The sequence below is a fragment of the Oncorhynchus mykiss genome, chromosome 6, assembly GCF_013265735.2.
Source record: "Oncorhynchus mykiss isolate Arlee chromosome 6, USDA_OmykA_1.1, whole genome shotgun sequence".
In the NCBI taxonomy this organism is placed as follows: domain Eukaryota; kingdom Metazoa; phylum Chordata; class Actinopteri; order Salmoniformes; family Salmonidae; genus Oncorhynchus; species Oncorhynchus mykiss.
The window spans coordinates 67,645,037-67,671,311 of record NC_048570.1 but is presented as its reverse complement, the minus strand read 5'-3'; the positions used below and the strand labels follow the sequence as shown (position 1 = coordinate 67,671,311).

Below are 26,275 nucleotides of genomic sequence, written 5' to 3'. Positions count from 1 at the left end.
CAAAAATGCAGATTACCGATTGTTATGAAAACTTGAAATCGGCCCTAATTATTTGGCCATGTCGATTAATTGGTCGACCTCTAGCATTTAGAGACCATGCTGTGTAGCCTAAAAGTGCCATTTCTATCAGCGACGTAAAAGCTGAAAGTATACAATATTCAACCATACAAAATATCCATCAAATGGCCAAGTCAAAGTCCAGACCTGAATCCAATCGAGAATCTGTGGAAAGAACTGAAAACTGCTGTTCACAAATGCTCTCCATCCAACCTCACTGAGCTCGAGCTGTTTTGCAAGGAGGAATGGGAAAAAATGTCAGTCTCTCGATGTGCAAAACTGATAGAGACATACCCCAAGCGACTTACAGCTGTAATCGCAGCAAAAGGTGGCGCTACAAAGTATTAACTTAAGGGGGCTGAATAATTTTGCACGCCCAATTTTTCAGTTTTTGATTTGTTAAAAAAGTTTGAAATATCCAATAAATGTCGTTCCACTTCATGATTGCGTCCCACTTGTTGTTGATTCTTCACAAAAAAATACAGTTTTATATCTTTGTTTGAAGCCTGAAATGTGGCAAAAGGGCGCAAAGTTCAAGGGGGCCAAATACTTTCGCAAGGCACTGTATCTATCTATCTATCTATCTTGGTATATAAAAAATAAAATTAAAAAAAGAATAGTAATTCTATGATTAGGACTATAAACAATTTTAAAAGCACTTGCACACATAGAAGGTCCATTCCGGGAAGAAATTAAATCTACTTTCACCTCTGGATATACACAGCACTCACTGTGAGGATCATGATTAAGTACCACACACCTCTGTGGAGTTCATGCTGCCAACTCTACTAGACCACAACACTAGAGCTGTGTGAACATCCTGTTTTGTTATGGGCTCACAGCATGACCTTATCAGTATTCCTTTATTTCTAATGCTCCATAAATCATTCTGTAATGCTGAAGACAGAATCATACACTAACTTCCCTTCTGTGATTGAATCATTATTGAACCGACTCAACCTTTTTTAAATTAAAGTTGCCCGTTACTCTGTGTTTTTGTGTGCAAACCTCATTTTCTCCATGCAGGTGGTTTCTGGTCAACCTGATTTATGACCATGCTGGTCAAAACCTTGTTCTATTATCAAAAAGCTTCCATTAAAAAACTATTTGGGAGCAGTAAACAGTAAACAGACATGTCCTGTGTTTGCAGATGGTTTCTCAGACCATCAGCCTGGTGGATCTGTCATGCTACAGTCTGGAGGAGGTGCCAGAGTACCTGTCCTACAGCCAGGACCTCACCCATCTCAACCTCCGACACAACTTCATGTCCCTGCAGGGCCCCGGAGGACTGCTCAACCTCCCCAGGTAAATTCACTCTGTCACCAGGCAGGGCAGTACCCAGCCACTGACAAACCTTACTCAGGAAAACTCTACCTAATACTAAGTCCAAACATGCCACGCAAAACCTGTAGCCCAATACCAATCCTGCCAAATCTACCAACAAAACCTGTAGCCCAATACCAATCCTGCCAAATCTCCCAACAAAACCTGTAGCCCAATACCAATCCTGCCAAATCTACCAACAAAACCTGTAGCCCAATACCAATCCTGTCAAATCTACCAACAAAACCTGTAGCCCAATACCAATCCTGCCAAATCTACCAACTCAACCTGCCCAGTAACACCCTTACCTCAATACTAAATCCTAATCTGTTGGCAGATCAACTTGTCCTCACTGTTACAGTGCAATGTCTGGTAGTGTTACAACACAGTCTGACCGTTTTACCCAAATGCATTATGTAAGCATGTCATATGATGTTCTACAAGTACGTACGTTGTTTATCACAGATCTTGTTTTATGGTCTAGTCGGTGCTGAAAAGTTGTCCTGACTGTGTATCTCTCGTTTGTGGTCGATGCTCAGAGACCGTGGTACAGCCTGCATATCGTCTTGTGGAGGGGCGCTTAGCTCAGTGTCCACTCCTATGGTACAACTGCAGCATATTTGAACAAGCTGGCATTCTCAAAAGAGATAATGCTATTAAATGTTAATGATCTACTACACTCTGTAGTATTTCCTGTTGTAAGGCAAGCAGGAAGGGCTGAGATGGAATAAGTGGTGTACATGTGTGAAGGGCTGTGGAATGAACACATTCTAGAGGATCTACTGTGCCGGGTAGCTGAGAGGAATAAAATGTACACATCACTGCATCTCTCTCTCTGTGTCTTGTCTATCTGTCTCTGTCTCTCTGTGTGTGTGTTTCTGTCACTCCCTCTATCTGTATATTTAGAGTCAGAGCAGGGCTTGGAGAGTGAGGGAGGCTGGTGGAGGAGGGGGTGGGGTGGTTCTTCTCGGATGTGGTCTGTGCTCTAACGTGTTGTGACTCACAACGGCCACCTCCATCCCCCATCCGTTCTGCATCACGTCATTCACAAAAATGCTTGTATTGCTACTTTATGTGTGTGCATGTGTGTGAGAGGTGGGATTTTGGTTTGATAAGGATATGATACCCACCGGTCCATGAAGAGGACTCGATGCGAAAATGTAAAATGTCAGCAGCCCGTCGTAACAAGGACACAAAGTCCAATGAAGCGATTAAGATGAACGAGACTACCTGAACCAACGCAATGAGCCCACAAAATACATCTCTTTTTATAATCAGACTTGTCGCAATCATCAAAGCGTTGCAACAAGAAGAAAATATTTATTTTTGGTCATTCAATGAACATGTCAGAAAAGCCAGGTCCAGTCTTTCAAACACTCTCCTTCTCTCCAGGTTTTCCCAGCTGAAGAGCCTGAACCTTTCACATAACCGCCTGGGAGTGTTTCCAGAGTCTGTCTGTGAGATCCTCACCCTGACAGAGCTCAACCTCTCCTGTAACGGCATGAACACTGTCCCTGCACAGATAGGCAACCTCCAGAGGTAAGACAGTCACACATATAAACCCTATATCAGTCCGCCAAAAATCTACAGTTGAAGTCAGAAGTTTACATACACTTAGGTTGGAGTCATTAAAACTCCGCAAATTTCTTGTTGCCAAAACTATAGTTTAAGTCGGTTAGGACATCTACTTTGTGCATGACACAAGTCATCTTTCCAACAATTGTTTACAGACAGATTATTTCACTTATCATGTATCATATTCACTGTATCACAATTCCAGTGGGTCAGAAGTTTACACACACTAAATTGATTGTGCCTTTAAACAGCTTGGAAAATTCCAGAAAATCATGTTATGACTTTAGAAGCTTCTGATAGGCTAATTGACATAATGTGAGTCAATTGGAGGTGACCTGTGGATGTATTTCTAGGCCTACCTTCAAACTCAGTGCCTATTTGCTTGACATCATGGGAAAATCAAAAGAAATCAGACATCAGAATAGACCTCAGGGGAAAAAAAGACCTCCACAAGTCAGGTTCATCCTTGGGAGCAATTTCCAAACGCCTGATGGTACCACTTTCATCTGCCCAAACAATAGTACACAAGTATAAACACCATGGGACCACTCAGCTGTCATACCGCTCAGGAAGGAGACTCGTTCTGTCTCCTAAAGATGAAAGTACTTTGATACGAGTGTAAATCAATCCCAGAACAACAGCAAAGGACCTTGTGAAGATGCTGGAGGAAACGGGTACAAAAGTATCTATATCCACAGTAAAACGAGTCCTATATCGACATAACCTGAAAGGCCGCTCAGCAAGGAAGAAGCCACTGCTCCAAATCCGCCATAAAAAGCCAGACTATGGTTTGCAACTGCACATGGGGAGAAAGATTGTACTTTTTAGAGAAATGTTCTCTGGTCTGATGAAACAAAAATAGAACTGTTTGGCCATAATGACCCTCGTTATGTTTGCAGGAGGAACTGGTGCACTTAACAAAATCATGACATCATGGGGAAGGAAAATTGTGTTGATATATTGAAGCAACATCTCAAGACTTCAGTCAGGAAGTTAAAAGCTTGGTCGCAAATGGGTCTTCCAAATGGACAATGACCCTAAGCATACTAACAAAGTTGTGGCAAAATAGCTTAAGGACAACAAAGTCAAGGTATTGGTGTGGCCTTCACAAAGCCCTGACCTAAATCCCATAGACAATTTGTGGGCAGAACTGAAAAAGCGTGTGCAAGCAAGGAGGCCTACAAACCTGACTCAGTTACACCAGCTCTGTCAGGAAGAATAGGCCAAAATTCACCCAACTTATTCTGGGAAGCTTGTGGAAGGCTACCTGAAACGTTTGACCCAAGGTAAACAATTTAAAGGCAATGCTACCAAATACTAATTGAGTGTATGTAATCTTCTGACCCACTGGGAATGTGATGAAATAAATCATTCTCTCTACTATTATTCTGACATTTCATATTCTTAAAATAAAGTGGTGATCCTAACTGACCTAAGACAGGGAATTTTTACTAGGATTAAATGTCAGGAATTGCTTAAATGTATTTGTCTAAGGTGTATGTAAACTTCTGACTTAACACATATCGTATCTTCTATTCAGTTTGGTATAGAGTACATTCTAACATTCCCACTCTAGCTGTGTTAGGTAGGGTGTAATTCCATGGTGGTCAATATGAGTATGAGTATCAGTTCCTCTATGTACTGGATGTTGGGTTGGACATTTTGTGCTGTTAGGTGCAGTACACTCCACTCGCCCCGCTGCTCGCCTCTCCACATTAGCCCCTTTCTGGCCACATGAGCCCACATGCTCCTCTTAGCAATTAATCATTATTGAGCATGTTATAGCTGCGTGTGTGTGTGTGTGTGTGTGTTTTGAATTTATTGAACCAATGCATTAAGTTCAGCTGTTTGTTGTTATGCAATGAGATTAAATAAAGATTTAAAATCAGGCCAGTTTTCATGCTCTCAGCTCACTTACTGCAGCATGATTTTCAAATATACAAACACTGACGTTTTCACCTCTTATGGAATGCCAAACAGTTGTGTATCCTCAGAAAACAGAGATGAAAGAAATGTATATGTCTGTTTCTGTCCCCCAGTCTGCAGACCCTGTCTCTGGATGGGAATCAGTTGAACTTCCTTCCCGAAGAGCTTGGCGGCCTAGCTCAGCTCAGCAGCCTGGGGCTTTCCTTCAACAACTTCCCCCACATCCCTGGTGTGCTGGATAGGCTGAGTGGCATGGACAGGCTAGCCATGGCTGGGAACAGGGTGGAGACCCTGGAGCTGGGGATCCTTGCCAGAATGAGCCACCTCAAGAACATTGACCTGCGGTGAGGAACTAGACCAGTCTGTACACTCTGTCGTCGTACGGGCCCACCGTCTTTCTTTCTATTCCTATTTCTCGCTCACTGTCTCTCTTTCTCACTCTCTCTCTTTCTCACTGTCTCTCTTTCTCACTGTCTCTCTTTCTCACTGTCTCTCTTTCTCACTGTCTCTCTTTCTCACTGTCTCTCTTTCTCACTGTCTCTCTTTCTCACTGTCTCTCTTTCTCACTGTCTCTCTTTCTCACTGTCTCTCTTTCTCACTGTCTCTCTTTCTCACTGTCTCTCTTTCTCACTGTCTCTCTTTCTCACTGTCTCTCTTTCTCACTGTCTCTCTTTCTCACTGTCTCTCTTTCTCACTGTCTCTCTTTCTCACTGTCTCTCTTTCTCACTGTCTCTCTTTCTCACTGTCTCTCTTTCTCACTGTCTCTCTTTCTCACTGTCTGTCTTTCTCACTGTCTGTCTTTCTCACTGTCTGTCTTTCTCACTGTCTCTCTTTCTCACTCTCTCCCTCAGTATACACTCTACTCATCAGTCACAGCATGCATAATGCAGGATCAGTACACAATGGTAACAAGAGCTCCCCTGTTAGTAAATCTCAGAGTTGGCAGCAGCAGTTCAATGTCCGTTCCCCCCCCCCCAAATTCCCCACACCCCGATGCCTGACCCTGCCTCACCTAGCCATTTTCATATAAAATGCCTTCTCATCTCTCTATCCAGCTCTCATGCAGCCATTGATAGTGAGGTTGATCCCCTAAAAACCTGCAGTGTCACCCCCTTGATTCCCTGTCACTGTTTTAAAGTTTAGTCGTTATTCATCTCTCTCCTCCCATCTTTCTCCCTCTCTCGCTTCCTCCCATCTTTCTACCTCTCTCGCTTCCTTCCTCTCTCACTCCCTCCCTCTCTCTTGCACCCTCTCTCTTTCTCTGCCTCACCTTGAGAATTAGTTATTGGGTGGAGGGATGGGCTGGATTTATGGGGGCTGGGTGCCTGCAGGATTAGGAGGCCAATTGGGTTCATAAAAGGGAGAGGAGAGGTACTGCAGAGTGAGATCAGATAAGGGAGACACACAGGGCCAGTCTGGAACTCATCAGCCAGGCAAAGAGGATGGACTACTGCTCTGCTCCACTCCTCACCTGAACTGGCCTCTGGTTTGGAGGAGGAGCACCAATACCTTTTTTCTAGTTGCTGACTATATTCTGTTTTGTCTGTCTGCGGTCAGCAGTCTAACCCAGTGTTCTGTTTGTCTGAAGCCAGTGCTTTAACATCATGTTGTGGCTAATATCTCAATTCTATGTGTATGAGGCCTGTGTGTTAATTAAGCATTAAGGTCCGAGGGGGTATATATGGCCAATATACCACGGCTAAGGGCTGTTCTTAGGCACGACTCATTGGATACAGACCTTAGCCGTGGTATATTGGCCATATACCACAAATCCCGAGGTGCCTTATTGCTATTACAAACTGGTTACGATCATAGTTAAAGCAGTAAAAATACATTGGTTGACAGCGGTGGTATACCACGGGTATGACAAAACATGTATTTTTACTGCTTTAACTATGATCGTAACCAGTTTGTAATAGCAATAAGGCACCTCGGGATTTGTGGTATATGGCCAATATACCACGGCTAAGGGCTGTTCTTAGGCACGACTCATTGGATACAGACCTTAGCCGTGGTATATTGGCCATATACCACAAATCCCGAGGTGCCTTATTGCTATTACAAACTGGTTACGATCATAGTTAAAGCAGTAAAAATACATGTTTTGTCATACCCGTGGTATACCACCGCTGTCAACCAATCAGCATTCAGGGCTCGAACCACCCAGTTTATAATGCTGTTTATACCATGGTATTGTTGAATACTCATTTCTGATTGGCTTGAAGGGCATTCTAAAGTGTGCATTATTTCCCTATAACGCACAGTATATCAGCAGGGTAGAATTCAATGGCTATAGTTCATACATGTTCTATGTTTGGTCTGCTTTTGAAAGCAAAGTCAAATTGAGAACATTATTGACATTGTTAAATTAACACTTCAAGTGGTAAATGTGTTAAATTACAGTATTATTGTGGTATAAAAGGGCTAATAAACTCGGGGCTCTGTGTTCTCTGGAAAATACAACTCCTTGGAAGGTCAGTTCCACTCCGCTAGCGCGTCGTGTTGCAACACACCTTCCACATCGTGAATGCATAGCCCCTTGTTGATTTTCCCTTACGTACTGCATGAGGCCTGGGTGTTAATGCTGTGTACTGTATGAGGCCTGGGTGTTAATGCTGTGTACCGTATGAGGCCTTGGGTGTTAATGCTGTGTTCTGAATGAGACCTGGGTGTTAATGCTGTGTACCGTATGAGGCCTGGGTGTTAATGCTGTGTTCCGAATGAGGCCTGGGTGTTAATGCTGTGTTCTGAATGAGTCCTGGGTGTTAATGCTGTGTACCGTATGAGGCCTGGGTGTTAATGCTGTGTTCTGAATGAGTCCTGGGTGTTAATGCTGTGTTCTGAATGAGTCCTGGGTGTTAATGCTGTGTACCGTATGAGGCCTGGGTGTTAATGCTGTGTTCCGAATGAGGCCTGGGTGTTAATGCTGTGTACCGTATGAGGCCCTAGGTGTTAATGTTGTGTACCATATGAGGCCTGGGTGTTAATGCTGTGTACTGTATGAGGCCTGGGTGTTAATGCTGTGTACCATATGAAGGCCTGGGTGTTAATGCTGTGTACTGTATGAGACCTGGGTGTTAATGCTGTGTACCATATGAAGGCCTGGGTGTTAATGCTGTGTACCATATGAAGGCCTGGGTGTTAATGCTGTGTACCATATGAGACCTGGGTGTTAATGCTGTGTACCATATGAAGGCCTGGGTGTTAATGCTGTGTACCATATGAAGGCCTGGGTGTTAATGCTGTGTACCGTATGAAGGCCTGGGTGTTAATGCTGTGTACCGTATGAGGCCCTGGGTGTTAATGCTGTGTACCGTATGAGGCCCTGGGTGTTAATGCTGTGTACTGTATGCAGGCTGAACGGTCTGCGCTGGGTGAAGAGTGAGGCCCTGGAGGCAGTGAAGCAGGTGACCCAGCTAGACCTGAGGGACAACCACTTGGCCACCCTGGACCTGAGCTCCATCTGCAGCCTGGAAATCCTGCACTGTCAGAGAAACCAGCTGAGGGCGCTAACGCTGAGTGGCTTCACCCTGCGCACGCTCCACGCCAGCAGCAACCGTGAGTGGAGCACCTCCCTCCCTGGTCCTGTCTCTCCAGGCCCTCTACCACTGTTACTGTTACATAATGCATATAGCCATCACTAGCTTGGCTGCTGATCACTGCTTTTCCTCTACTCACAGGCCTGACCACAGTCAACATCTACCCAGTACCCAACCAGCTGACACAGATGGACTTATCACGGTGAGTGCTGTCTGGCCAGGGCCAATCACTAAGGAAGAGGTGTTAATAATGTTATCAATCCATCAACATTCTTCTTGTCATGAACTTGGTATATTGGTACCTTTTTTCATATACGGTGCTTTCGGGAAGTTTCCAGACCCCTTTTCACTTTTCCACATTTTGTTACATTACAGCCTTGTTCTAAAATTGATTAAATAAAAAAAATCTTCAACAATCTACATACAATACCCCATAATGACAAAGCAAAAGCAGGTTTTTAGAAACTCCGGTGCACCCTATTTCCATTGGTCATCCTTGAGATGTTTCTACAACTTGATTGGAGTCCACCTGTGGTAAATTCAATTTATTGGACATGATTTGGAAAGGCACACCTGTCTATATAAGGTCCCACAGTTGACAGTGCATGTCATAGCAAAAACCAAGCTGTGAGGTCGAAAGAATTGTAGATAGAGCTCTGAGACGGGATTGTGTCGAGGGGGAAGGGTACCAAAACATTACTGCCGCATTGAATGTCCCCAAGAACACGGTGGCCTCCATCATTCTTAAATGGAAGAAGTTTGGAACCACCAAGACTCCCCATAGAGCTGGCTGCCCGGCCAATCTGAGCAATCTGGGGAGAAGTGCCTTGGTAAGGGAGGTGACCAATAACCCAATGGTCACTCTGAAAGTGCTCCGGAGTTCCTCTGTGGAGATGAGAGAACCTTCCAGAAGGACAACCATCCCTGCAGCACTCCACCCATCAGGCCTTTATGGTAGAGTGGCCAGATGAAAGCCACTCCTTAGTAAAAGGCACATGACAGCCCGCTTGGAGTTTGCCAAAAGGAACCTAAAGGACTCTCAGACCATTAAAAACAAGATTCTCTTGTCTGATGAAACCAAGATAATAAAAAAAAATATGCCTGAATGCCAAGCATCATGTCTGGAGGTAACCCGGCACCATCCCTACGGTGAAGCGTGATGGTGGCGGCAGCATCATGTCTGAAAGTAACCCGGCACTATCCCTACGGTGAAGCGTGGTGGTGGCAGCATCATGTCTGGAGGTAACCCGGCACCATCCCTACGGTGAAGCGTGGTGGTGGCGGCAGCATCATGTCTGGAGGTAACCCGGCACTATCCCTACGGTGAAGCGTGGTGGTGGCAGCATCATGTCTGGAGGTAACCCGGCACCATCCCTACGGTGAAGCGTGGTGGTGGCGGCAGCATCATGTCTGGAGGTAACCCGGCACCATCCCTACGGTGAAGCGTGGTGGTGGCGGCAGCATCATGTCTGGAGGTAATCCGGCACCATCCCTACGGTGAAGCGTGGTGGTGGCGGCAGCATCATGTCTGGAGGTAACCCGGCACCATCCCTACGGTGAAGCGTGGTGGTGGCGGCAGCATCATGTCTGGAGGTAACCCGGCACCATCCCTACGGTGAAGCGTGGTGGTGGCGGCAGCATCATGTCTGGAGGTAACCCGGCACCATCCCTACGGTGAAGCGTGGTGGTGGCGGCAGCATCATGTCTGGAGGTAACCCGGCACCATCCCTACGGTGAAGCGTGGTGGTGGCAGCATCATGTCAGGAGGTAACCCGGCATCATCCCTACGGTGAAGCGTGGTGGTGGCAGCATCATGTCTGGAGGTAACCCGGCACCATCCCTACGGTGAAGCGTGGTGGTGGCAGCATCATGCCTGGAGGTAACCCGGCACCATCCCTACGGTGAAGCGTGGTGGTGGCGGCAGCATCATGTCTGGAGGTAACCCGGCACCATCCCTACGGTGAAGCGTGGTGGTGGCAGCATCATGTCAGGAGGTAACCCGGCATCATCCCTACGGTGAAGCGTGGTGGTGGCAGCATCATGTCTGGAGGTAACCCGGCACCATCCCTACGGTGAAGCGTGGTGGTGGCAGCATCATGTCTGGAGGTAACCCGGCACCATCCCTACGGTGAAGCGTGGTGGTGGCAGCATCATGTCTGGAGGTAACCCGGCATCATCCCTACGGTGAAGCGTGGTGGTGGCAGCATCATGTCTGGAGGTAACCCGGCACCATCCCTACGGGGAAGCGTGGTGGTGGCAGCATCATGCTGTGGGGATGTTTTTCAGCGGCAGGGACTTGGACACTAGTCAAGATCGAGGGAAAGATGAAAGGAGCAAAGTACAGAGAGATCCTTGATGAAAACCTGCTCCAGAGCAATCTGGACCACAGGCTGGGGTGAAGGTTCATCTTCCAACAGGACAATGACACTAAGCACACAGCCAAGGCAACGCAGGAGTGGCATCGGATAAGTCTATGAATGTCCTTGAGTGGCCCAGCCAGAGCCCACACTTGAACCCGATCAAACATCTCTGGAGAAACCTGAAAATAGCTGTGCAGCAACGCTCCACACCCAACCTGACAGAGCTTGAGAGGATCTGCAGAGAAGAATGGGAGAAACTCCGCAAATAAGGTGTGCCAAGCTTGTAGCGTCATACCTAAGAAGACTTGAGGCTGTAATTGCTGCCAAAAGTGCTTCAGCAAAGTACTGAGTAAAAGGTCTGAATACTTGTAAATGTGATATTTCAGTTTTTTGCTGTCTTTATGGGGTGTTGCGTGCATATTGATGAGGGGGAAAAAAACTATTTAACCAATTTTAGAATAAGGCTGTAACGTAACAAAATGTGGAAAAAGTCAAGGGGTCTGAATACTTTCCAAATGCACTGTATATGTACACATGGAGGTAAAAAGGTCTTATATGCCCTCTGACCACTGTGTTGACTGTGACCTCTGTGAAAAGGAACCTGCTGGAGTACCTTCCAGACTGGGTGTGTGACAGTAGAAAGGTGGAGGTGCTGGACGTTACACACAACTTCCTGTCTGAACTACCAGCCAGGTTAGTCTCCCTACGAGGACTAGTTCATCCTTCTCCAACTCCTCATTTCCAACTCATCTAGTTATTCATATAAAGATGTTCTAAACATGCATATTTGTTAAGGTAGATTAAAGGCTGTTACTTTGTCCATCATGTTGTGCTATATGTTTAACCTGTCCACCTCGTTATCATCCGGATTTGGCTTTTAAACATTCTGAAATTATTATTAGGATGAGCACCATATTAATCTGATTAACATTGGGCATCATTTAGCCAATGTCCGGCCAGAAATAACTGTCCCTAAAACATCAGCAGATGTGTTGACAGTCAGCTGATGAGAGGATTGAATTGGCTGTGTGAAGCCAACGTACGGCTTGTCGTCTTTCTGTCAGCAGACTGTGATCTCAGTATGACGGTGCTGGAGCACTCCGCTCAAAGCAACCATCATTTAACGTTACCCTTTAACACAACTATATTTGCATTCGAATAGACCAAAGCCGTTGCAAACAAGATAATATTTGTCTTGACGGCGTAGCTGCAGATGAGACCTCTGTTATTCTTTCTGGAGTAAATTGTGCTGTGTTGGTATCTTTAGGCTGCCAAGTTGAAAAGGACATTGATGGATTTGTTGACTGTGGATTTTCTCTACCTCAAGATTTCCCCCAGTTTCAGAAGTGATCAAATTCACAGCAGAAGATGTTCTCTCTCTTTTGCTCTTTCTCTCTTTTTTCATCTCCCTCTCCGCTAGACTACTCAGCAGCCTGAGTCTGAGGAAGCTGCTGGCTGGGAACAATAGGCTCCAGAGACTGCCTGACCTACTTGACCATGTCCCCCTGGAAGTACTCGACCTCCAGCACAACAAGCTAGGCGAGCTCCCGGAGAGCCTCTTCTACAAGGCCTTAAAGTGGGTCAATCCCCCTTCCTCTCTCTCTTCACACCACCCTCTCTCCTACCCTTCTCTTTGGTGCTTGTCCTCTCCCTCCCTCTCTCTGCCTCTCTCTGTCTCTCTCTCCATTCCTGACAGGTGTTTTGAAGGCTGCAGCTGATGCTCCGTCTCCCCTGGGCCTGAGGACGCTACTACTGCTGCTTTAAACCCCGGAGCAGCAGTGGCCCTGTGCCTCTATTCAACCACAACAACCAATTAAAGGGCAAAACAGGATCGGGAATATTAAAATGAAACACTGCCTACAGTACATCCTCCTTACATCATGCAGTAGAAATACAGTATAAATATTTGATGGGGTTGATGTATCTAGCTTAAATTGGTTTGCAGTCTGTAAGAGATGTCTTACTTCACGTAGGCATGTGATGGCCCTGGTTAGCTGCTCCAGTAGAGGTGGACTGACTGGGTCCCCTGGGCTGTGTCTGCCAGGCTCTGGAGGGTGTGGCTCTGTGGACCAGTCAGAGTCGGACTGTAACGTGAGCCCCCCCCCTCCACCAAAAGCCTGACGCTCTACCGTTTCCTGGGCACCCATTAGGCCTGGGCTACTCTACTCTGTCTCCCGTGCTGAGATATCGAGCGCCAGTATGACGGCTGTAAAGTGCCTCATTGGTCAACAAGATTTTGTTTCTCAGTGTTTTAGAAGAGCCGCCACTAGAATATGTATTCTCATTGATTTTCTCCCTGTCATCCTTTATCTGAATCTGTTTTGTTAAAGGAAATTTATGGACAGAGTGTTGGTAACAAGAGCATTTAACTATCCTCTGTCATAACAGCTTTAAGAGGAAGTTCTGTCTAAATCATCTGATGTTGACTTGATATTACACATTTACATCACTTGTATCACTGGCAATTAATTATGGGTTCTTTCCTATTTACATACATCGCTCTCTGCTCCTCCTCCTAGCCTAAAGTACCTGAATGTGTCAGCCAATGCCCTGGAGATAATTCCCCCGAGCAGCCAATCAGAGGAGAGCCTCAGCACTCTCCAAGAACTGTACCTGACGGGGAACAAACTGAATGAGAACTGCGCTGCCCTGCTGGTGGGACACCAGAACCTCAGAGTCCTGCACATGGCCTACAACCAGCTGCTCTCTTTCCCTGCCAGGTAACCAACTCCAAACCCAGGTATACTGCCTTCATACAGTACCTATCAAGAATGGAAATGCCTTCAATCAGTGGACATATTCTACACAGGGAGTTAACCACTGCTTTAGAGATTGCGTCTCTAGACATAAAATGTTTTCTATTGCTCCTAATATACTGTAGCTATTCTCTAGATCTGATATGAGCTATTGTTCTGTGGTGGAGACGTCTCTATACTGCTCTGTGTGTGCAGTAAACTGAGTAAACTGGAGCTGCTAGAGGAGCTGAATCTGAGTGGGAACAAGCTGAAGACCATCCCCTCCACTGTTTCCAGCTGTAAGAGGCTACACACCCTCATAGCACACTCCAACCACATCAGTGTGTTCCCCGAGATCCTCAACCTGCCAGAGATCAAGGTCAGTTTCACTCATATCTGTTTATATTAGGGCTGTCCCCGACTAAAAAAAAATATTGGTTGACCGAGAGTCGTCCTGTTCTTTCAACCAATCGATTGGTTGAAATATTGAGAAAAAAAAAATATATTTCCATATATAGACAGACACACCCTAATAAAATCAACTACATTTGCACTGAGCTTGTATGTTGCTTTAAGCCCACTGTTTGATTAAATAATTAAGACACACAAATGACTCAAAGATCCCGATGGTCACACTGTGTCAAAAAGAAATGACAGCGAGATCCTGTGCAGCAAAAAGGCACCACAGCACAGCAAGTGTTTATTGTCCATGCTGTCCATGCTGTCCATGCTGAAGCTGCAACATCATTACAGCCATTACCTGTTTATGACTGAAAAGTTCTGTTACCGAGATTTATAATTTGTTTAGGAAAAACATTCCCTATTCCTTCAACCCTTCTCTCTTTACGTGAAACATGCATTCATCACATGTGATCAATAGGGCCTGACCGATAGCCTATCATAATCACATCAATAAATTGGTTATTACTGGTTGTGTGCCAAACAGTTGCTGTTTAAATTACAGTATTTGCTGTGTGATCACATATGCTGTGTGATGGCATGAACGAATTGATGATGGATTTATTGGTACAGTAGCCTATATATTGAAATATAGGCTACCTAAGTTACGGTATTAAGACTAACCAGGACTCTTAGGCCTACAGCTCGATGGTGGTTATACAAGGCTACTATACCAAGCCTACTAAAGACAACGACATTACTTGTTTTTATAATGATAATCACAATGATAATTATAACAATAAGAAGGAAATCAAGGAGGGTATAGGAGCGAGAGCTAGGTGCATATTGTGTGTGACAAACAGGTGCTGTTAGATTACAGTATAATTTTTCTGCCTGTTTGGAACAGTGTAAACAACACTAAATACATTAAGTAATACCGGTCTGTACTAACCCCACAAAATTGTAAAGCCTAAATTACAGCATAGCAAAGATTAAAAACAGACGAATCTGTGAAATTGCTTTATCAGACATTTTGCTGTTGCATGAGGCTTGGTGTTCACAGAATCAGTAGGCTGTTAAACAAACACTCAAACAGGCAACAGAAGCAGGATCTGTCTTATTTCTGTAGATATACACTACCGTTCAAAAGTTTGGGGTCACTTAGAAATTTCCTTGCTTTTGAAAGAAAAGCAACTTTTTTGTCAATTTAAAATAACATCAAATTGATCAGAAATACAGTGTAGATATTTGTTAATGTTGTAAATGTCTATTGTAGCTGGAATATCTACATAGGCGTACATAGGCCCATTATCAGCAACCATCACTCCTGTGTTCCAATGGCACGTTGTGTTAGCTAATCCAAGTTTATCATTTTAAAAGGCTAATTGATCATTAGAAAACCATTTTGCAATTGTTAGCACAGCTGATTAAAGAAGCAATACAACTGGCCTTCTTTAGACTAGATGAGAAACAAAGAACTTTCTTCTGAAACTCGTCAGTCTATTTTTGTTCTGAGAAATGAAGGCTATTCCATGCAAGAAATAGCCAAGAAACTGAAGACCTGTGTACTACTCCCTTCACAGAACAGCACAAACTGGCTCTAACCAGAATAGAAAGAGGAGTGGGAGGCCCCTGTGCACAACTGAGAAAGAGGACAAGTGAATTAGTGTCTAGTTTGAGAAACAGCCGCCTCACAAGTCCTCAACTGGCAGCTTCATTAAATAGTACCTGCAAAACACCAGTCTCAACGTCAACAGTGAAGAGGCGACCCCATGATGCTGGCCTTCTAGGCAGAGTTCCTCTGTCCAGTGTCTGTGTTCTTTTGCCCATCTTAATCTTTTCTTTTTATTGGCCAGTCTGAGATATGGCTTTTCTTTGCAACTCTGCCTAGAAGGCCAGCATCCCAGAGTCGACAAAAAAGTAGCTTTTCTTTAAAAAACAAGGACATTTCTAAGTGATCCCAAACTTTTGAACGGTAGTGTATATGGATTATTTGTAAAGAGATTTGACAGGTAAGATGTAGTTTCCTCTCTCCTCAAATCGTTTTTTGACAATTAGGCTTAAGCAAGGGCTGTTTCCTCATCTCTGCTTCTGCTGGCTCCGCCGCATTGTTTTCAATCCCAATATGCTGGTTAACTTTGCTATTATGCACATAGCAACATAGGGAAAGGTGTAAATTCTATGGCGCACTGAAGGTTATGTTTCAGAACCGCGGACAGCGACCATATCCAATGCGGGATAAAGAGCATTTGTTATTAAATAATATTTGATTTATTAGTGTTGTACCGTTATTTATACATACTATAACCATATACAATTTCAGTATCACATGTCTTAGAGTGATGGACTGTGCCATCCCCGTGGCCTCCACAATGGATTAGTCCACTGAGACAGGTGTCTTGTGCACTGTTCGACTAAAGAAATCTCGGTCAACCAACAATCGACAGTCGACTAAACGGCGTCAGTCCTAGTTTGTGTTTTGTTTATGCATATGTCTTTTAGATGTGTATGTCTTTATTACGATGTTATACCGTGTAACAGTGTGTTATCTTCTCCCTCCACTGTGTGTGTGTGTGTGTGTGTAGCTGGTGGACTTGAGCTGTAATGAGCTGACTGAGATCCTACTGCCAGACTCTCTAACGGCCACCTTGCACGAACTGGACCTGACTGGCAACAGCAGCCTCTTGCTGGAGCACAAAACACTCAACCTGTTCAGGTGACACACAGGGACCACAGTGTCACACTGCACAATATAGTATCAGGCCGCTGGTGTACTTAGATAAGATATGTGATAAATAATATTACCTGTGCTACGGTGTGAATTATGGTTCGGTTCAGTGCGTAATGAGGTAATGCCCCCCATCTCTTTGTGTGTCTCTCCTCAGTCATATCACCACCCTGAAGCTGGACCAGAAGCCAGCCATGACGGCCGGGGACTCCCTGGGCTCCTCCACCCTGTGGAACCACGGCTACTCTGAGATGAGTGGACAGAGGAACAAGTGAGCAGAAGGGAGGGAGGGAGGAGGGCTGAGGGAGAGAATTACATTATGAGACAGTGAGTGAGCATGGATGCGAGAGAGCATCATAAAGTGTATTTTGCCTGAGTGAAGCTCTAATTCATGACAATCTGATGAGAGGGTATAAATGGGATTATGAGATCACGTGTGGTTTTAGAGCGTCTTTAAGAAGCATTTCCTTTTTCAGGGAATCGCTGTGAGCAGCACTACATTAAATGGTCTGAGAAGAGGATGTGCTTCTCATAGTCCATATCAGCCCGTTTCTTTTCTGCTCTGCCTCTTGGCTGGGATCCTATTTTAAACCCTACCCAGGGCTATCATATTCATGTATGGAGGAGTTAGTTATCTAACTGTACAGCCCCAGCACATCTTCCACTGCCTGGGTGAATGTCTGTTGGGCCTGGCATCTAGGCCCCTGGGCAGCGGATCTTGTTTAATAGTAGGGAAGGCGGTGAATCCTAATACTTCCTGTGGATACAATGGGTATAAAGCAGTGTCCGCTGCATCATTGATGGGGGCCCAGTTTGCCTGGCTGCTGCCCTAACAGGGCCTCACAGGGTCATGACCACCACAGTGTCACAGGGGGCCGTGTCTGGTGTCACACTCAGTCCCTGCTGCCTCCGTAGGAAAAGGGCTCTGTCTCACTGTGTTCAAGTATAGATGAGTTATTCCTGTTTGGCTTGAATTTGAGCAAGATTGTATAATGGGATTTACACACAAAAAATGTAAACACATTTTGTTTACACTTTTTGTGTTTATCTTATCTATACATATGGTATTTTCTCTTCCTTGGGGACAGGTTGTGTGTGTCTGTGCTGGCAGTGGACCGCTTTGGGGATAGTGTTGAGGCGGCCTATGGCGTCTTCGACGGAGACCGCAATGAGGAAGTTCCTCGTCTGCTGCAGTGTACCATGGGAGATGTGCTGTCGGAGGAGCTGCTGCATTCCAATGTAGACAGTGTGTACATGAGTAACACCTTCCTCACCTCACACAGGTATGAGCATCATGCATACACAGACACACACCCATTTTGCTTGTATTACTCTAATAGAAGCCAAATGTAGGCAAATTTCAGTATTCTATGAATCAGGGGCGTAACTTTGGTTTTTGAAGTGGGGGGGGTATCATTATTATTAATAATATTTTTTTTTTATCCAGTTGGATAAACACTCCAAACAACCTACCCGACCGCTCCAGGCGTCCGCATGGTCCTAAAGCACACTATTGCCTCGTTTTTAACATTCCAAAGATAAGACTGGGGGGGACAAAAATGCAATTTCAGAATGTGGGGGGACATGTCCCCCTCTGTCCCAATGAAAGTTGTGCCCGTGCTATGAATTACTGTTGCCTCTTAGGGAAGACAAGCCTACAATTGTACTATCCTGTGTTCATTTACATTTGATTAACTTAATTCACAACTGCATTAGCTAGTAATTAACATATGCAAATAACAATGTAATGAATATTCATAATGGTCTACTTTTAATGTTTATTTAACAAAGAAGCTAGCTAATTGCAGGGCATGTGCTGATAGTTGCATTCTGTGATGTATGTTGTATGATGCAGGAAACTGGGCATGGCTGGTCAGAAGCTGGGTGCATCTGCCCTGCTCTGCTATATCCACCACGAGCCGTCGGAGCTGGGCAGCTACTTCAGCCTGACGGTGGCCAACGTGGGCAGCTGCCAGGCGGTGCTGTGTCGAGACGGCCAGCCCCTGCCCCTTTCCAAGGTCTTCAGCCTGGAGCAGAGCACCGAAGAGATGGACAGGGTCAAACTCAGCAAGGCGATCATCACTGAGGTACTGTGGGGAGTCAGGCGTGTGTGAATGCACATCTTTGTGAGGGCCTTTGTGTTCATTAAGATCTACTTGTTAGTTAACGTTTGATGTGATGCCTTGTGCTCAGAGGTATTCAAAATGCAGAGCTGAGTCCCCTCCTGTGTTATTGTGTTGCAGGATAACAAGGTGAGTGGAGTGACATGCTGCTCTCGCCTGTTGGGATGCTCTTATCTGTCTCCCTGGGTGCTGCCCAAGCCCTGGGTGCGCACTGAGCCCCTGTGTTCCCAAGATGACTTCCTGATCCTGGGGAACCGGGCGCTGTTTGAGAAGGTGTCCTACCAGGAGGCTGTGTGCACCGTGCAGGCCGTGAGGGACCCCCGCGCAGCTGCCAAGAAGCTCTGCACGCTGGCCCAGAGCTACGGCTGCCGGGACAATGTGGGGGCGGTGGTGGTGTCCCTGCACATCGGGGAGGACAGCTGTACCTGTGAGACCCCTCACGCCAATACTGGTACTGAACCCCGGGGACCCCCTCCAACACCCCTCCCCGTCACTGCTCCCCCAGGGGACCCGGCCATGCCCTCCTCCAGCAGTGGCATCGCTTCAGAGTTCAACAGCGAGACTTCGGCCTCGGAGATGGGGAGTGAGGCGGGCTCCACGGCCTCTGACGAGCACCCCTCTGGCCCCACGGTCCGACCTGAGAGGCGCTGTAGCCTCCACCCTGCAGCCACGCTCTGTGCCCCTGCGGGACCTGGCTCAGCTGGGGTAGGGGGGCCCCACCAAGTCCTGTTCCAGCGCCAGCCCTCCTGTACCACCTTCTCCAGTAACCAGTCTGACAATGGGCTGGACAGTGATGATGAGGCTCCACTAGAGGGGGTCATCTCCAACGGGAGCAAGCTGGAGGTGGAGGTGGACATCCACTGCTGTGCTTTCCAGATCCGTTCTGGGCCAGCCGCGAGCCCAAAGGACCACAACCTGGACAAGACACGCTCAGACTACCCCAACGGAAAGATGCGTCGTCAGAACAGTGTGGTGGTGTCAGCCACTAACGGCTGCCTGCTGGCCGTGTGTGGCAGGGAGATCTCCGACCTGAAGAAGTCCCCCTCCACCTCCAGCCTCTTTGGGAAGAAGCTCTCCAACGGCTCCGTGGTGGCCCCGGAAGATAGCCACAACCTCATCGAGGTAGCCGTGGAGGCCCCTAAGAAGAAGTCGGGTTACTTCACTGCCCCTGCCCAGCAGGACCCCGAGGACCAGCTGGTAGTGCCTCCCAGTCTAGAGCAGGATGTTAGGGAACAGCTGAGGGGCCAGAGCCCTATGGTCCCTGGACCTCCACCTCCTTTCACACCCCCCTCCATCAGAGACCCTGTGTGGGACCACCCCCACCCCCCTGCTCCCATGCTGCCCCAGCGGGACCTCGCCCCCAACCCTATCCCTGGCCTACAGCAGGAAGTCTATGATACTGCCCTCTAGAGGGGGCCAGAGCACAGTGCAACCCTGTGGTAGTCCTGTGACAGTGCCATACCAGGGGGGCAGAGGAGGTCTCTCTGGCACAGGTGGGATATTCCAGTTCAAGTTTCCATTCAGCTCTGTCATGAAGACCAGATGGACATGTGGGGCCTTGACTGTTCACACATGAATGCGTTACGTCACGTTAGACGTAGAGAGGTGCTTAGCTAACTGTCTGATGAACCTGGTGGAACTGTCTGAGTATCAGAGCTGAACAGGCACTGAAATCCCCACCCATGAAGAGGTTGTGAAAAGAAGGGGGCCACCGGAGGCCAAAATACCCCAGCCTGAACTAGAATACCTCATGCGTTTTAGACTGCAGAACTTGTTTGCAACATTTCCCTTTACTTGGAAGGAAGGTCAAGTAATGAAACAGTAGAAGAATCACTGAGTGTGTTATCATTCCATTGCTGGGGGCTGCAGGGGCTCCTAGATCCCAGGGACAAGTCCTGCGACCAAAAGGTGAAAAAGTGCCTACTGTAGATGACTCAGCCCCAGATGTCCCTGCCTCCCTGCCTGTGTGTGTATGGAGGGGAGGGGGGTTGGGGTGGGGACATCAGTATTAACCCTGGAGGAGGACATCACTGTGTGACAGCGTCCTCCAGGGGCCACCAATGGTACAGCCACTTCTCTCTATATATATCTCTCTCGATCTCGCTCTCGCTCTCTTGCGCTTGCTCTCGCTCTCGCTATCTGACTGCACAATGGCAGACGACATGGCTGTCAGGACTGGAAAGTGGGCTGACTGGCCTTACTCTGTGGTACGAGGATTCAGACTGTGTATGCTAGAGGCAAGTAGGAGCATAACAGCAGATGATAAAAAACGAACAGAATTTTCATTTACTAAAAAAACTAAGAAGTGACCCTTTCTATCTACACCATAATCCTCTATATGGGAAATACAGTTAGTATCTATATACACATTTAGTCTGAGCAGTGTAGTGCAGAACCACATAGTGGTGTAATCACAAGGCCTGCTTGGCCTAGTCCCAGCATCAGGATGCGTATCCATTTGGAAACCATTGAAGCCGTGCTGGGAGAAATAATACAGAAAATAACGTTCAAAAATAGCATCAAGCTCTCATAAAAAGGCAAACTCAAAATAACATGACAGTGCATTGCTCACCTGTACAGAACCAATATGGGATACTGCTTCAAAACCCTTATTGTAACACTGTATCGGTGACAGTGCATGGTCAGCAAATTTTAACAGAAAAAGTTATATTAATTATGTTTTATGGGCAACATGAGTGGTGACGACAAAGGCAAAACAATCGTTTACAGTGTTCATATCTCAAAGACACTACAATGCACACTAGATACTGTACAGTAATCATTACATATGATGGGTGAAAAAACATGTTCTTCCCATATAGAGTGCCATCATTTAAGGAGTCCAGATACTGTGAGGTGTGTAGTCCCTTTTTTCTTTAGTTTTTCTAGTTTCACGTTTGTTGTACCCAGGAAATTGTGCAAAATCTCTGCAGCGACCAACATATCGAAAGTGTTTTTTAAGGTTTGAGAATCATTCTGTTCCCATCATTCCATTAGCTTCACAGTCAACTGAACAAAATATCCATGTTTAGTGTACTAACATGGTATATTATTTTACATGTATATTTAAAGTATGTATGTTGTGAAATGTATGTGTACTATTTGATACAAAGATAGTTTGCATAATTCCTTTGGAGCCTATAGATATATCTGGTTGATGCTCTTCAATTTAAGTCAGTGACCAGAGAGAGAGAGTAAAAATAATGATTTACTCATTGAAATAATTAGATATTTCATTCTCATAGATCTAGTGACAGATTCAATAAGGGTTTGTGAGACATCTGGTGGTGATAACTATGAATTGCCTCAGATGTTAGTTATATATCAGTGAATATCACCAGTGTACTGTACGACCACTACCACCTAATGTATAACAGATTCAGAACAAGCACAGTGTGTTTTGGTTGGCAGGACAGAAAAGCTCATTGTTGTCTTGGCGACAATAAGTGCTGGTTTGAGTAAGAGGGGTGGTGTGAAGCTCACATGAGTGGCAACACCAAATCAATTCAACAGGTGTATGCTAGAGGCAAGTAGATGGGGTATTGTGAAGGAACAACGGTTCAAGGGGCATGTAGGACACCTGACCTAATGCTGAGGAGGACGTTATCTTAGTCTTCTTTCACATTGTGGAGACAAGCCTTTGTCTGCTCCATATGTTCCATAGCTGTCAGAGGACCTTTTGGTTAATACCATCCAACCAATGAGAAACATAATCTGATAAACCCATTTTATGTGGAATTTTAGCAAAACTCTACAATATACAATACTCTAATCTACAAATCAACTCACCGGAGCTAATGATTGCATCCATCTCAAATTTGTGTCCTGGGATAATGCAGATGTGGGTTCAAGTATTGACTATTTTGACACACAAAATAAAAACACAGGTATTCTTATGTATTGGGTCAATGAGACATTAACTTAGACATTACATATCCACCTCACTGGATAATGAAGTGATGACATCACAATGAGCAAAGCACTTTTGTGTCATGAGAAGAGTGAAAAAAAGTATTGCGTGTAAGCCATTCATTTTGCATCAGAATTTGAGTTCAGACTTTATTTGGGGCATTTGCTAATGATTTTAGTGTTGTGTATGGAGTGTATGGAGTGGTCCACAGTATGGCCCTGGCTTTTATCTGTCACAGACATGGTGAAATATGTCAGTCATGGACATTGCTTTGAATAAAGGCATCCGCATAATATGGGTCAGTAGACTGAATATGACATTTCTATAAAGTTGCACTTGTGCTCTGGCGATGCTAGAGGATAAGATACTGCTAATTGACTCATCATTGATTTTACAAAGCTGCAGACCAAAATCTATCCCCCTTCCCCCTTGTGCCAAACTGCCTAACCCATTATAGAGAGGACAACAGTCTGACTTAGTAAGAGGGGGCTTGTGGTCTGACTAGAGAATGACCAGGATGTGTTCCTAGATGCCACTGTGAAAAGGCTAGTGGCATGGTTCTAGTGTTGTACTTACCATAGCTGCGTAGCTAGCTACAAACCTCTATGCTTGTTCATAGCCTTATTGCAGCACTGCCAGTCCTAATGATGATGGGGACTGTCTTTTTCTGTTGGTTTTATTTCCTTTCGTGGAGCTGGTTTTGCCCTTTGACCTTACGTGGCAAGGTCAGGAGCATAGAACACCTAAAAATCCAATATTTTGCATTCTTTTCTCCAAATTGTAGAGGGAGCAAGGCAACATTTCAGTCCAGTAGAAGAACAAGGCTTGGGACCAGAGGGGTGGATTCTAAAGGTTTAGTAGAATTGGCAGTATTTTAGATGCTCAAAAACCTCACAGCGGCTTCGAAATGGCTATTTACATTCTTAACGTTATCAACTGGAATGATTGGTGAATTTGCCTTTCTAAAGCCTGCGTGCTTATAATATGAGATGTATTACGTAAGTCTAATTTACTTATTTTGTCCCAACTTCAGACAAAATCTGCTCTTCAAAGGATCGAACACTGTTTAAAGCACTTTGTACATAGGGAGATTAATATATTCAAAGATTGATATTTGAGTATTATGTGAGATATTTATCAGAAATGCACATTAACTCATAGGGCTTGAGTTGTCGTTGTTGTGGCTTCTGTCAGCCAAACTTATCATGTCTTCTCTAAGAGAAAGTATCCAATAGAAGTGCTAATGTGAAGTGTGAGAGAATTACAAAACTGCTTTTTCTGGTGGATGCAAGTTTGTCTTTTAGCACAAAGATAGGCATTGTTCTTCCTTGTTCAAGTCTTAAGGCTTTTTTGTATTGAGTCATTCTGCTTCCATGAGAGGAACGGCAGCTGGTGTTGAGGGGTAAAAGGTTGGCTCATTCTAGGGATGATAAGTGGCAGAAAGCAGGCCATTTGAATATTGCTTTGTTTGCTAATGAAAGCCACCTGCTGTGCCTCAGGTGGCAAAACAGGTACATGTCAGCACCACAGGTGTGGGTTTGCCCTCCACCCTGAAAACAAAAATTGCATTTCAAGACAGACTAAAGAAACAGATTTGAGCTTGCACACATCTGACATTTTCATATGGCATTTAAGTTGAGAACATAAGAACAGTATGAAGAGGTGATTGTCTTTGATGTGATTGGTGGAACAAGAGAATTCAAAGTTCTCAATCCTTTTAATGAACAGGAAGTTGGACTTCAAATACACTACACAATGTAGATGATTATGAACATGAATTCGATCACATCAAATATGCAAAGTGTCACCTGTACATATTACTAACAGGTTACACACCTGACCTAAAAATAGGAGGATCCTTTTTTCTTAACTATGAAAATGAGTAGTAACTGAACATTCTTGTCTGTGTGTGCGTATGCATGTGTGTGTGAATCACAAAGTGCAGTGTTCTGCCATCGTGTGCGTTTTGACCTTTTGTCAACTCTCTTTCTGCGCAGTGATCCATGTAGAAAAGTTGATCAAGAGGCTCCATGATTGGGCCCTAGTTTGCCAAGTGAGGGCCAGCAAAACACTACTAAGCTCTGTGCATCCCAAATGCACCCATGCTATGTGCTCTAGCAGCCAAAAATGCGTTCCGTATGTCAGAACATGCATCTGCAGATCCTTAGCCAAGTATTATTTGCCATTTTATTTAGTCAACTCTCCCTTGTTTGTGTAAAGAACCAAAAAATGGACTCCTGCTAACAAGAGCTAGAAACAATATTCAATGAGAAGGTCATTAACCTAGATAGAGAAATAAATGTGCCTGTACATATGCAAACCGTACGTATTGCTACAGGAAGATGGGGCACAGAGTAACAGATCGAGGTGATATCACAAGGATGGCAAAGTATTCCCTTTAATTATTTAGTAGAGGAGATAAACTACTGTTCATGATCTGAGTGCACCATAATCCTATGCAAATACAGCGGAGTGTGTGTGTGATGGTATGCATCTTTAAGTAGGTTATGGTGTCAATGCTTTTCTGATTCAGTTAATCCAATCTCTGTAAACACATTATAGGTTTTATTTCTCTTCACAGAGGGAGAACATGCTGCCTGCCTGTTTGTCATTGTGGTCCGAGTGAGAAAGTATGCACACGTGCATGCATGTGTTGCTATTATATTTAACAGAATGAATCTCCATTCTGTTGAATGATTATGGTGAACTCTGGAAGGAATCTGATATTGAGGACGTTCCGATATTGAGGACGTTCCAATTGTTTAACATGTGACCAAAGTAAACATTGTTTGATCTCACCTTTCTTTCTGTACTTTCTTTTCTAGAGATGCTTGAATATTTTCTCTCAATGCCAAGAAGCTGAGGTTTATTTTTGTACATTGTTTCATGCAAATGTATAGGTCCTTCTCCACTACAGAATCTAGAATAAAGGGATTCTATAGTATATTGTCACAGATTATTGTGTTTTTATTTAAGATAATAATTAATGTATTTAATGTCTGAAGCATGCCATATATAAATGCATATAAATATAAAATATATACAGTCCTATGTGATTACTTTGTACATAATGTTAACATTGTTTGTAAGCCAAGGCATTGTTTTGAATATCTGGAGCATATCTAATATTTTTGTTTATATTTTAGCATGCAGAAAACTGCTACATAGTTTCAGGATACCTTGTGTTTTATAATTTAGGAAAAGGACTAACCATGAGCACTTTTGCTGTTTGTCTGCCAGAATTGTACTCCTTAAAATTGAGTGGGCGATGGTTTATTATTTCATTTGAGATGCTGCTATGACTAGTTTTGAGCAGAAAAGCTGTATTTTTAATTAACTTTCAGCCAAGTAGCAATAAAAGTTTATACTGTGAAAAACCTGGGCCTTGGTGCATTTCTATCGTTTCCCTACCTTCTGTTCCCCTCGGTTGTCTTTCTGATGATAGCATTTCTATCGTTTCCCTACCTTCTGTTCCCCTCGGTTGTCTTTCTGATGATAGCATTTCTATCGTTTCCCTACCTTCTGTTCCCCTCGGTTGTCTTTCTGATGATAGCATTTCTATCGTTTCCCTACCTTCTGTTCCCCTCGGTTGTCTTTCTG

The 26,275-nt window shown here is 44.9% G+C and overlaps 1 protein-coding gene across 1 annotated transcript in view; it reads left to right on the top strand.

Annotated features, from left to right (window-relative positions):
* LOC110526404 (PH domain leucine-rich repeat-containing protein phosphatase 2) overlaps nucleotides 1-26,052 on the top strand; it is a 54,798-nt gene extending 28,746 nt beyond the window's left edge. Inside the window, exons 6-19 of the mRNA XM_021607357.2 lie at nucleotides 1,208-1,362; nucleotides 2,773-2,919; nucleotides 4,995-5,225; nucleotides 8,237-8,439; nucleotides 8,562-8,622; nucleotides 11,378-11,473; nucleotides 12,201-12,356; nucleotides 13,300-13,500; nucleotides 13,732-13,894; nucleotides 16,500-16,630; nucleotides 16,800-16,913; nucleotides 17,731-17,925; nucleotides 18,498-18,729; nucleotides 18,886-26,052. Coding sequence (XP_021463032.2) covers nucleotides 1,208-1,362; nucleotides 2,773-2,919; nucleotides 4,995-5,225; nucleotides 8,237-8,439; nucleotides 8,562-8,622; nucleotides 11,378-11,473; nucleotides 12,201-12,356; nucleotides 13,300-13,500; nucleotides 13,732-13,894; nucleotides 16,500-16,630; nucleotides 16,800-16,913; nucleotides 17,731-17,925; nucleotides 18,498-18,729; nucleotides 18,886-20,175 — 3,375 coding nt within the window. The 3' untranslated portion in view covers nucleotides 20,176-26,052. The remainder of the gene's footprint in view (nucleotides 1-1,207; nucleotides 1,363-2,772; nucleotides 2,920-4,994; nucleotides 5,226-8,236; nucleotides 8,440-8,561; nucleotides 8,623-11,377; nucleotides 11,474-12,200; nucleotides 12,357-13,299; nucleotides 13,501-13,731; nucleotides 13,895-16,499; nucleotides 16,631-16,799; nucleotides 16,914-17,730; nucleotides 17,926-18,497; nucleotides 18,730-18,885) is intronic.
* The last annotated feature ends 223 nt before the right edge of the window (nucleotides 26,053-26,275 follow it).